General features: G+C 40.5%; 1 protein-coding gene across 1 annotated transcript in view; it reads right to left on the reverse strand.

The window, feature by feature from the left end:
• Nucleotides 1–5,499: 5,499 nt before the first annotated feature.
• Nucleotides 5,500–13,349, reverse strand: part of ENTREP1 (endosomal transmembrane epsin interactor 1) — a 32,846-nt gene continuing 24,996 nt past the window's right edge. Inside the window, exons 9-11 of the mRNA XM_065861011.2 lie at nucleotides 10,501–10,641; nucleotides 7,828–8,114; nucleotides 5,500–6,423 (exon numbers count right to left, since the gene is read on the reverse strand). Coding sequence (XP_065717083.1) covers nucleotides 6,217–6,423; nucleotides 7,828–8,114; nucleotides 10,501–10,641 — 635 coding nt within the window. The 3' untranslated portion in view covers nucleotides 5,500–6,216. The remainder of the gene's footprint in view (nucleotides 6,424–7,827; nucleotides 8,115–10,500; nucleotides 10,642–13,349) is intronic.

Consider the following 13,349-nt stretch of genomic DNA (forward strand, 5'->3'; position numbering starts at 1 on the left):
CCTGCAAGATGCCTGAGCTTCTATTTCACTTAGGCTGGAGTAACACTGTATGTGTTTCTGCAGATGTGTACAACGCTGTTAACTTTATTTTAGAAACAGCATTATTTTCAGGTAATAAATGACACTAGTCCTTCTAAATTAAGCTGATTTATTACCAAGGTTGCATCCCAGTTTTTACCATGTGAAATGTCACCATGTTTGCATCTTCCAAAAGATTGTTATTTCAAGATGCCTTTTATATAAGAGAAATATTGTTTCATTGTCTGAATAACTTTAAATATTCTTTTTTTCCTAAATGAGACCTTGGTAAAAATTCTTTCTAATTCCTATAATTTCTGAAACCATTATTTTTCTTCAAATGTCATCAGCATGGTTTATTCTTGAAGACCTAATACCATTAATAAATAAAAAGTAGAACTGTAATATGTCTGTCCTTAGAATAAAGCTTGCAACTGCCCATGCTAAGGTTAAAAAATATTTGTATAATGAGAGATTGATTATGGAAAACATTATGGTATTTGAAAGTCAACCATCAAAAGCCAACAAAAAAACATTTCTTCAGGTGAGGCTTCACAGGATTTTCTGTGCTTCACAGATTGTGACAAGTACTTTGAACCTACAGAAATGAAAACATACCCCACAGCTGATTCAGAAGAAATGTAAATGTGGTCCTTCAGCCCCCAAGTGGCTCTTCATAACATGAAATAGAAATATTGCCAACACGGAGAATGAAGAATTTTGTAACTTTTCATTTTATTTGCTTAAATGATAGATTCAGGAAGTAGTAAAGGCTTTGGTAAACGATGTAGCAGACAGGCTGAGGTTGCTTTTTGTGTTTCACAGTATCACAGTTTCCCTGCATACCACCCTCCATCCTCCTGTTTATCATTGTTCTTGTTAAAGCTTTGCATTCAGATATGCAAAATTTTGCATTTCAGTGGGTAAACCTGACTTCTCCTTTAGCAGTACAGATAAAAATCTCACAGAGTTGCTGTCTTTACGGTGGACATTTTTCTTGCCCTTGCCTCCAGTGTTCTAATGGTTTGGATCCAGACTGGGAGGGTGAGCAGACCCCACCTCAGTTCCAGCACCCTGTAGTGCCTTGCAGGCTGGAGAACTGGTGCCAGTATTCTGTGAGGACTGACAGTGTTTGAGAACAGGACTAGGATTATGATTTAATAAATATTCAGTGTGGGGGTACATGGTGCCAATCCTGACCTGGAGAACCTTGTATATGGAGATGTCGGTGACCCACATGCCAGTTAACCTGTGCAGACCCATGCCTGTGCTGTGCTGCTTGGACAGTATGTCCTTCAGGAATGTCCTTGGCCACCACCTGAGTTTAGCTGGTTATAGGAGAGGAGCCTACAGGCAACCCTGACTTGATAGTGGTGGTGACACTGCCTGTGTGTCCTTGCCTTTGTCCAGAAGAAGCTGCAAGAAGTTTTCATCTGAACATCCTTTTTGTTTGACAGTAGAAGTAATGGATGTCATTATTTTCTTCTAAGAAAGTCTTGTAATAGCTCAAATGACCAAAATGGGGTAACTCTTGCATGGATGAGATCTGCACAATTGTTGCACCCTCCCGTTAGACCTGTTTGATGCTGCACAATTTGGAGTTCACAGCATCTGAAGGGATATGAAATCATCTATGCTATCCTCTTTCTTCATAGCATTAGCCCTAGTAAATAGGATTTAAAATGAGATGTTACAGAGTCCAAGCACCTTTCTTACTGGAATGATAGCAAACCAGTGCTTCCTGGTACAAAACATATAAGCTTTGGAGTTTTGGTTTTGATTCTGTCAGTGGACCAAGAATAATGTCCTGCCATTAAGTGACAAAGTCACTGAGCAAAAAGAGAACTTCTTTCAGACAGTTTGTGTTTTAATTACAGTTCGCAAATTAACAGGCTTTTTATAAAGGATAGTGTTAGAAATTTGAACACCAGTTTTTCCTTAAAGCCCGTTTCATATTTGAAGTTCCACCTTTTATGACCAGGGCTTTTAACTTAAATCATAGTACTGGTAATCTGCAAGGTTCTTCAATATTGATTTTCACAGGTGGTTCTACTAGAATAATTACACCCTGTAACTGCACAGGTTATCAAACTTCAGAGCCAAGAAAATGTTTCTGGTTTGTGACTTCAAAGAAGGTGGAACATAAAATGCCCAGATTGTGGAATGTCCATCCTGGTAGATTCTCTTCCTGGCTTTTCAGCAATGTAACAATCACTGAATAGTGGTTTCAATGGCCTTCAGAATGAATTGTGACTGTAGGCCCTAAGTTGTATAGAACAGTCATAACTCATTAGAGAAGCTGTTAGATATTGATGGGAGTGGTGTACAGGAATAGGGTATATATATGCATTTAGCAAACAGAATTGTGTGTAAGGACATTATCCATGAACTGCATGCTGACTTTTTTGAGGGCGGGCAGCAGCAGTTCTTAGGGAACCAAAGGATATTAACAACCTGTTAATTAAGAGAGATGCTCTTCAAACCTAGTGTGAAATATGTAGCTGCAACACATATGGGAAGGGAGCTGTGGTTCATTCTTAAAGAGGTTGATTGTTGCTGTAAATGTTGCTCCTAACTACTTCTGTTTCTGTAAAATACTCAAGTAAGGACATTTTTTTACTTCTCTGGTAAAACAGTTTGTTACCCTCATTTTCTCTGCACTGACCACCTGGCATGACTGCTATTCTGGAACTCTCCCCTCTCTTAAAACCTAGTGTCTATTTTAAATATTTATATTCCAGCTCAACTGGAATAATCTGTAATTCCTGCTTATTTTAATGCTTTCACAGCAGGAATTTTGTGCAGAACTATTCTCTACTGGATAATTTTACTGGTGAGCAAATTAAGATGGAAGAAAAATGTCTCTGAATCCTAAGCAATCGTCTTAACATGCTAGTTCTCTCTCCCTCCTCCACCCAGTCATTTCTGTTAGTCTGTGTGCATGTGTGCAAATGGGCAGGGGAAACACAACTGACTTTCAGAGAAGTAAACTGAAACCAGGTACATTTTTTTCCACTTTAAGTCTATCCTTAATGTTTATGATAAGCATCCACTTACTTACTACTTATCCACTGATGCTTCTTCCTACCACCTTTGCCCCATTGGGACCTGCATGTACTCTGCATTTCCTCCCCGTTCCATCCCATACAGAATCTCCTATGGCTTCTCTGGATTTCTCCACTGAGTGAGATGTGTGTGCTGCTCCTGCTGCTGCATCATCAAACAAGACCGTGGAAGTTCAGATGTACCCTGGCAGCAGTGGGAAGAGAGTATGGCAGATTGCACTGAGCTGTGTAGCCCCATTTTACAATAAGAAGTTCTGGGACTAAATGGGCAGTGTCTCACCCACTAATGAATTCCCACTGCTCTTACTGGTGGCTTTTCCATCAGGTAGGAGTTGCAAGAGGAGTGGTGAAGGCATCCATGTTTGAGAGAGTGCTGTTGATGAACAGGGACTTTTCCATTAGTTCTGAAGGCTGCCTGGGTGGGAAATGACACTGCATTTGAAGTGAGAATGGGTGTGAGTTTATCTTTTGAATTTATCATTGCTCTTAAAGCCAGTAGGTTTTTTTAAAACAACAAAACTCTGCTGGTGAAACACTGTTTCTGAGTAAATAGATTTGAATAAACTTTTCCTTGAGGGATAAGAAACACTTCAGAAAATGAGAATTATTCTTCTGTTGCTAAGGGCTGCATTGTCACTGGAAGCATGGTGATTAACATTAGCCCCTGGACACCTTGTAGCTCTAGAAAGCTTTGCATGTCTTAAACCTGTTGAAATAGCATGAAGTGTGGTAAGTGTTCTTTACATTATTTCTTGCTGAGTTTTTAATCATGGCTAAGAATCAGGCTATGCTACTGTTCCAGTGCCTGAAGATAATGAAAATTAAAACTTACTACATTGTTTGGGTATATGGGTAACTTTTTTTTCTTTTCTTTTCTTTTTTTTTTTTAATTTGCAATGTTATTATTATAAGTTAAATTTGTCTACAAGTATGTCTTCAAAAACTACTCGTTTGTCAGAGCATTGTTTTGCAGTAGATTTGCTTCCTATCGAGAAAGTATTTCATTGACGTGCCACAGTCAGAGATCGTGTGGAGCCAGGCTGTAAATTCACGGCAGTCAAGGTGCCGTGTTAGGTGCAATGGTGGAAGGGGCTGGGTGCCAGTGGGCAAAGCAGAGCCCTGTATGGTGAATAATCCTTGCAGTTAGCAAGGACCTGCCTGTGCAGTCCATAGCCAGTTAGGTTGTCAAGTCACTGGTGCAGAACAGAGCACAGCCTAGCTACAGAAACCAGCCTGTTTGGTGTTCAGGCCAGTCTCCAAGAAACACGGGAATTCAAGTATTTTTTTTTACACACCGATCCAGCTGCAAAATTTGCAGGGATGTTGCATGAAGCACATGGTAAACACAAAGGCTCCTGCCCTGAGAAAAAGTGCCTCAGTTTGTGCATTCCCCATATGAAGCAAGACTGGTTAACTGGAGAGCACCCTGGGCACAGACCTGGCTGTCAGTTCTGTCAAATACTTCTCTGGGACAGAGAACAAAGCCTCCGATAACAGAAATGAGAGCATTGTTTCGAAAAGGTGATTCTGTGTATGAGGTTTTTTTGGTATCTTTTCTTCTGGTGGAACAGCTGCTGTTGGCACATAGTCTCTCTTAGTGTCTGTTAAAACATGACTGGCTAAAATCCAGGTCATTTTGTGCAGGTCACTAAGAAACAGCTTATCTGGGTAATAACTTGGTTGATCAGTTTTATAAATAATCATGGCACTCATCCTGTAGTAATTACCTGGTCAATTAGAAATGAGGAGCTCGGGTAAGCAGATAATTTACTGAAATCAGATTTTTTTTCACACCTGTTATCTGAAACACGTGCCTGCCTTTTGAAGCACTGTCCAATGTCTGGTAACTTTAGCTCAGATTAGCTCTGTTTCGCTGAGACAGTGAGCAAATAACTGAATTGTGATCAAGTCTTCCAAAGCATAAGCTTGTGTTGTATCCTGATGTGGACCCCAAGGACTTTGTGGACTTTTCTCCCAGTAAGGTTGCAGAGAGTTTATATACAAGTGTGACAGCAACGTAAGAGCTGTCAAGAGTACAGTCTGCTCTGATGGAGTATACATAATTTTCCTCTTTTGCAACTAGTTTTGGAAAGGCAAATGATTAACCGGGGAACAGTTAACTGGAAACACTGGAAATCTTAAGGAACTCCTACTAAAGATGATACATGTAACAAGAACAGTTAGAGTTTCAAACTTGATGGAATTGCAACATATGTAACAGAGCAAAGGCAAAAGCTACCAAACAAAGCAGTGTCAGTGTGATCCTGCAGTATTTTCCTTCTTCAACACAAACCACTTTACTTTTATTTGCTATGCTCTTACTTCTGAGAGTAAAATGTACCAATGTGCCAGGGCTTCAGCCAACTCAACATCCATAATATATTTCTTCTACCAGACAGAAAAAATGAAACACTAATTCCAGTGTAAAGCATTTTATTTTATTCAAGTTATCATCTTTAGTGAGTCAAGCCATACTGCACAGTTTCAACTTCTGAACAAGTTTCATTAAAACTCACTTCATATCTTTTGGGTTTCAGTGAGAAAGCTGTTTAATATTTTCTAAATGAAGCTTTATCATGAAAATAGAGGGAGGAATATTTTGTCATCCTGCTGATACACAGAAGGCTACAACTTGCCTTGCAAATAAAATCTGTATCTGATCCCAGCCTCTGGAAATACCTAGTCTATTCCACGTTAGCAGCATACGTATAGAGCAGAGCTTAACAAACTATCTGCAGTCATCAACTTGAGCCAACTGGCATACGTATTTGTTTATTAGCCAGAGGGTGTCAACTCATGGGTCACTCACTGTGGCCTAGTCATTAAGATTGCCAAAATAATGTTAGGTCATCATCTGCATGGCTGCAGACCAGTTGAGATGGCATCACAAACAGACCAGTTGCACCTGATCAGCCCAATAAACGCCAGCTAGCAATCTGCTTAATTTGCTTTGTAGAATGAGCTTCCCCTCCCAATTCTGAGCATGAGGGTTCAAAAAAAAAAAGGTATTAGCAACACATCAACACACTTTTCCACCTATTTGTCAGAGATTATTTTCCTAGGCAGCATGTATGGCTGACAGAAGTGCTCTACTGAGGAATAAACAGAAAACAGCTCAAAGACAGAAACCAGCTCAAAGTACAGTTTCCCTGACAACGCCAATAATACTGTGAGGCCGTTCATGCTCAGCTCTCTGGATCCTGGTCTCTGCGAGCGGTTCTTCATCTGTGGTGAAAACACTCAGGTCACAGCAGCTCTGCACGTGCGGCAATCTAGTATGACGTCCACAAGGTAACGCACGAGCACTCAATGACGTGGCTTGCTGGGCAGGTGCCATCACCTTTCAAAAGAGAAAAACATACAAAATGTAAATCAGATTTGTTTTCAGGCTCTTCTTCCATTGAAGTAGTTTCTTGCCCAACTAGGAAGAAGCTAGTTGTATTCCTGTCTGTTATTTTAAAAGAATAATAAAAAAAGCTGAGACTAAAACTGTTATTTGTTAAGGAGGTGTGGGAAAAGTAATCCCAAATGGCAAAAGGAAAGAGTATTGTATTTTTTTTGAAAGAAAAAAAAGCTGCTCAAGAATCAGGTCACCCCAAACCATGGCATGTCAGGTAGTGCTTAACAGGAATCTAAACGTTGATTCCTACAGAAGCAACTGGACTGCAATAAGCTTCAGGTTAGTGTGATACATTCTCATAAAAATTATTTTTCAGTTGTTTCTGTCAAATTTGTTGAGGCTTTTGTTGCCTGTAGGCTTCAGTGGGAAATCTCACTTTAAATGCAGAGCCTAAATTAAAATCTTCGATATGTTTTGTGTGAGAATGCAAACCAAAACCAGTATTCACAGCAAATCAGTTGTGCTGTGTGAGAATCAATTAATCTATCCAAATGGTCTGTAAGCTACCAAACCATTTGTTTGATGAAGTTTGTAATGTCTGAAACTTCTGAATATTCATTCAATTAATGTAAGCACATACTTTATACTTCCTGCTTTTTTTCCTTTAGTACCAGGTCTCATCCTGGGAGTCAGTCACAAAAAGTTGCTTCTAGTGGGTTTACATTAAAATTTCCTGTCAGTCCCTGTTCCCTCCAGTTTATCATAGTAAATGCTTTATAACATCTCTTCCCTCTCCCTTGCCATGCTCAGTATAACACATTGTCACATTATTTATAGTTCATGATTTGAGCACAGCTGACCACCTTCTAAATACACCTGTGTTCAGTCCGAAAACCTTCCTGGCTGTGTGGCTGACAAAGTGAGAGACATCATAGATGCACAGCCTCTCATATACTCTGTAAATAGAACTACAGACCCAAAAGAAGCTCATTGGGTCCAAAACCTTTGACACACAGAGCAGAGTGCCAAATATGAAGCTATACTACCAAACCAAGGCCACTTCGGGTTTCGACATCACCCGATAAATACAAGGAGGTTGTAGCATGGAGGGTGTTGGTCTCCTAAGTAGCAAATGATGGGACAAGATTAAATGGCCTCAAGTTGCACCAGGGGAAGTTTAGATTGGATATGAGGAAAAAATTCTTCACTGAAAAGGTTGTCAGGCTTTGGAACAGGCTGCCCAGGGAAGTGGTGGAGTCACCATTCCCGGAGGTGTTTAAAATACGTTTAGATGAGGTTCTTAGGGACCTGGTTTTGTGCTAGGGTTAGGTTATGGTTGGACTCAATGATCCTGAGGGTCTCTTACAACTGAAATGATTCTATGATTCTAAGTAATAAAACTACCTGCTCAAGGAATGTGGCACTGGTGATAACTTCTGCCATATGTTTCTCATCTGATTTTAAAAGAGACTTGATATTTTCCACCAATTCATGTATGTCAGGGCTCGTGCTGCAGGACTGCTCAAGGATCCATGACACAAGCTGTTTAGTGTCTGTGTAACACCTGTAATCTATCAAAGATTGAGGCCTTCCCCTCGAAGTTCTTGCTCTTGAACTGTTCCTCAAGGTGACAGCGCAGAGTTCTGGTTTTAGTTCGGTCTGTGTTGCAGCTTTGCAATTGAGCGCTGGCCCTGAAGACAGAGATCAAACACAGCAAACAGTTCACGTGGTTCACAGTGCCTTTTAACAAGTAACCCCTGAGATTTCAATCCTGGTTCAGTGACGATGCAGTACACAGTTTAACCATCTAAACTCAAAAGCCTGACATGGTCAGGGCAGCACACAAGGCTCACTCTGTATTGGATTTACACTAGAGAAAATGCCTGTGAAATGAAGTAGAACGTGGCTATGGTTGAGTGCATATCACATGTCAAAGGAAGAACATTTCTAGGAAAGCTGTTTGCCATTTTGTATACATCATTTCCTTTCTCTTTTGCTCCTGTTCTGAACAGACCTGAAATGAGCATTGAATGTTAATGTTGACATACAGTTATACAAAGCAGGTTAAGTCAAGAATGAAGGCTTTTATGATCTCTCCTAAACTTTTTGTTAACTTTTCATTATTACCAGTCAATAGGGCTGGTTACAAAATATCTGGAAACAATTGTTTGTTAAGCTGGGAGCTAGTAATACTACCAAGTGGAAATGTCACAGGGGAAAGCAAAACAAACCAACAAACAATAATAATAAAACAAACAAAAACCAAACCAAAACAAACAAATGAAACACTCAAGAGGCAGCAGAGAATCAATTCCACTGCCTTTGGTCTAAATATCAATCATCAATTTTTGGCCTTTGTAAAAAAAAAAACAAAAAAATTAAAAAAAAATATATATATATATGAGAACACCTACAGGTTGTTCAAAAAGCACTTTAACGTTGGTTTTATGCCGAATACAGTATAGGATGAGATCTAAAACTTTCCAGCAAGACGAGCGCTAACTAACTTGAAGCAGCTTCCATTATTTTGTTGGAGCTGAGTTCCCTTGCCACAGCACCCATGTATTTGGCTTTCAGGCCCAGTGCTAAGCAGACCTAATCTGCACCGAGCCTAAAGTGCCCAAATGTTTCTGAATGATGGAGTCTCTCTACAGCAGAAAAGTTGTTGTTACTAACATGCTGCTTCTCCGCTTGCATTTTGTGAATGCTCATATGTATCAGCAGCTACTATGGGGATTACAATATCCCCTAACAAAAAAGGCAAGACTCTTGACTAGTGGATTTTTAAGACTGTTAGCAGAACCAAGGACTCTTCAGCCACACAAGCAGTTTTCCCACAGCAACTGAATTGGGTCACTGACACTAAAGTAGCTGTGACAGACTTCATTGGCTCTTCACTGTGGGGTTTTTGTGTTGAGTTTTTGGTGGAGGTTTTTGTTTGTTTGTTTTGGCTTGGTTTGTGGTGATGGTTTTTTGTGGGTTTTGTTGTTTTATGGTTTGATTTTTTGCGATACTATGAAGAGCAAGAAAAGGTGTGCAAATTTACAGGCTAATACCAAATACCCAAGCTAATTTTGCTTTAAGTTGCTCACATTGACAACTATCCTCGCAAGCTCTTAGATGCCAGTGATACAGGGAATTGACAATTTAATAATAATACTTAAAGAACTAACACTTGGCACTTAAAGAACTAACCCTACCCCACATCACTAAAGAGCCGACAAAGAGCTAACCCTTTCACCCACATAGCCTTGCTTAGCTTTGTGTAACTTATTGTACAAGAAACAGGAGTTCGCTAACGCCTTGCAAAGATAATAATCCTTGCGTGCATGCTTGGTGAATCCTTGGGTGAACTAGATAACAGAAGCTGGGGCACAGGACAGGAGATACGCCAGTTTTAACCAACTCAGCAGTCTGGGTTCTAACCAACTCATCACACTGGACCAAAGGTGACCATGTACAGAGAAAGAGGGCCCAGGTTCACAATCACTGTGCAGCTGCAACCAGGAGGAGCCGGGGGTGGAGACTATGGAAATGGTCTCCCAGAACTCATTGTAATAAGAACCACCTTCTTGGGGACAGGTTATGAATATGTATAGGTGTTCCTAAAACTTTCTTGAATATCTAACACTTTAATGTATTTAATCAAGCTCATAACTACTGTAAAAACACACACATCTTGGGCGGAGCTATTCCCAGTGTGTCCGGCATCATAAACACATACCTTCTTTACAATCTCAAGGGTTGTAAGGTCATTTCTGTGCCTCACCAGTGTACAAATACACTGAGAAATCCTATGTGTTCTCTCTTCCTCATCTCCCAACACCTCTCTCCCCTTCCCAAACCAGTAGCACCTGTTACAGACCCTGTTTCTAGATGTGAAAGCCTAAAGACCCACAAAACTGAGGTGTTGGGTGGAGAAAACTTGGTGAAGCACAAACTGCTTGCTGTATGTTGGTAGTCTGTTGGGAGACAGCAGCTGGTTTCTGCAGGTACTAGGTTCAAGGTACTAACCTTCTGATGAATGTTCTTTTAAGGATTCATTACATAAGCTCTGACAGAGAAATATCAAGTCACCTTGAAGCAGCCGGCAGTGCAGCACAGGATCACTTTCAGACCTTTGTTGCGCTGGATGGAAGTCTCTCCCACGTGCAGGCAGCAGGCTTGCGTTTGGAGGTGAAAGGCTCACTCTGCTGGAAGACTCAGGAATTTCTTCACCTAAGTAACCAGGAACAGTGAAAGTGACGGAAAAGTAGTCAGAAAAAAAGCAGATCTGTATAAGTTGTTATTAGGGGTTATTACTGTGTTTGGTTGTGTTTTTTCGTTTGTGTGGGGTTTTTTGTGTGTGTTTGTTTTAGTTTGGGTTTTTTTGGTGCTCCCCTCAGACAAAGCTGTAACGATTGAACACAAAAGCCCACAGGTGCATGTATGTGTGCATATGCCCACACTCATGAGTAACACTGGTCTAAAGCCTGCTTAAACATTTGCAGAAACCTGTTCAGCCTTACACAACTAAAGTAGCAAAAAAACCCCACCCCAGCTTTGCCTTGTATAAACCTCACCTTAAACTATCTGATCAGAGAGAAAGGAGCTACAGCTGTCTTGAACAGAAAATTAAATCTCACAGAGCTTGAAATCCTCCTGCACATAAGCAGTTGTACCAAGATATGACAGCACATGGTCACACAGGTCAGTCACTGCTTGCAATTAGGTAGCTCTTAAACTAGACACCAGTCCCTGTAAGGGAACTGAAAATCTTGTTTCATTGGGTTCTTCATGAAATTAACAATTTTCCTGAATTCTTGTGGTGTGTTTCATCTTCCCAATTAATCAACATTCCTCCTTTTCCTTAGAGTGAAATTATATGCTGTGATTCTCACAACTGCCTTTTTGTGCACAGGACAGGATGAAGATTTGTATTTCGCACCAAGGCTGGTTCCATACCTCTATCTGTTAGCAGCTGGCATATTATAGGAAACAATGTTCTTGCTCATGCAAGAGACAAAAGCCAAATTAATGCCAACAGTTTCTTATTCAAAAAATGGCAAATGTTTGTGCTGTTGTTCCAACAGATATGTACCCGTGACCAGAGCACTGAAGAAAGTTATGGCTTGGATGAAATGTGGATGAAACTCACCTCCCCCACAAATACAACCTAGAATCTCTAAAGTGAAGAAACAGCGACACAACCTACATAAAGTAGATACCAGCCTTGAAAGTCAGGAAGTAGGACACAGCAACAAAGCATGGTGGACCAAGAATCACACAGGATTAAAGAATTTATCACCAATATAAATGTTTCAACACCAGTGGAGCTGTGCTAGCAGTCAGTCCTGAGGTACAGTGCTGCTGGCACTCTGGAGAAGTTTGGTGGTTTTGTGTTTTTTTTTTTTTCTTCAAATACTAAACTTATGAATGAACCAATTTCATGATCTTGTGATAATTATTCATAACATAAACGTTTCAGATGTCAGAATGATCACTGGCTTAAGCTGGTGTGTACTGGAAACGCATATGTGATGATACAGAGCAGCTACCAAGCATCTCCAGCCATCAGTAGAAGGTCTTGTCTTCCTTCTACAGGTGGCAGGGAAGTGCTTTTGAATTAAATAAAACAATTTTAGCCAGCACAGGGAAGCTTGCAGCTCCTTCTGCAGCAGGCAGCCAGGATTACCCTGGCTCTGCTGACAGTAATGTGTAGGTTTATTTTCCATTGGGAGCTACATTTAGCTGATCAGTCCTGGCAATGCTGAGGGAATCACAGCATCTTATACAAATGCCCTGGCATGACAGAATACTGGCATAAACCAATATTTGGCTTTTATTTATAGACTGTTAACTCTATATCAGGTGAGAGAGGCCATGGAGTTACCCTGACATAATCCCAACACATCCCCTCATTTTGTATTTCCCTCCTGCTGTGGTTTAAATGCATCAGGCAGCTCAGCCTCACACAGCTGCTCACTCACCCCACAGTGGGATGGGAAAGAGAATTGGAAGCACAGAAGTGAGAGGGCTCGTGAGTTGAGATAAAGACAGTTGGGAGGTGAGAAGAAGACAACAAAACAAACCAAAGGAAAACAAGTGATGCAAAAGCCATTTCTCATCACCAGCTGACGGATGCCCAGCCAGTCCTTGAGCAATGACAACCCTAGAAAACCTCCCCAAAGTCTGTGTTTTTGAGCATGACACTCGAGGACATCCCTTCTTTGGTCACTTGCAGTCAGCTGTCCCACCTTTGTCCCCTCCCAGCTTCTTGTGTACCCCCAGCCAACATGCTGTGGGGGGCACAGTGAGACACGGAGCATGTGCAAGCACTGCTTACTGAGAGCTAGAACTCTGGTGTGTTATGAACACTGGTTTGGTCACAAATTCCAACCAGCATAATATGTGGCATCCCAGGCAGACCTAGTGCACCTCCCCAAATATAAATAAAGGACAAGACACTGCTTAGCGTATTTCTGTTACTTAAATTCACCGCCCCTAGGAAGCCTTGGCATCATCTAGAAGTAGTAGTGTTAAGTTTCTTCATTAAGAAGCTCACTTTCTTCATTATCTGAATTTAACAGCCAGGCTGAGGTTTAAATAGGTCTTTACAGGCATTCTTATAGAAAAAGAAAACAAAAGAAAAAAAAAAAAGAATAAAAAGGAAATTAAAAGAAAAAAAAAAAAGGAGAAAAAAGTACAGACAAACCAGTTAAAAAGATGATGATGAGGGTACATTTTATCACATGTTCAAGTCTGCTTGCTTGCCAAGGAAGTTTTAAAATACAAACAATACCTCAAACAATGACTTATTATGGCTTTAAAAAAACCCCAAGCAAACAAAGGAACCACCCCACCCCCCAAAAAAAAAATACCCCTTGACTCTTCTTCACAACAGTTGCATTTTCTATAGTGCTCTTCTCCTGTTTTCTGTTCTCATA

This window comes from Patagioenas fasciata, chromosome Z (assembly GCF_037038585.1).
Source record: "Patagioenas fasciata isolate bPatFas1 chromosome Z, bPatFas1.hap1, whole genome shotgun sequence".
Lineage (NCBI taxonomy): Eukaryota > Metazoa > Chordata > Aves > Columbiformes > Columbidae > Patagioenas > Patagioenas fasciata.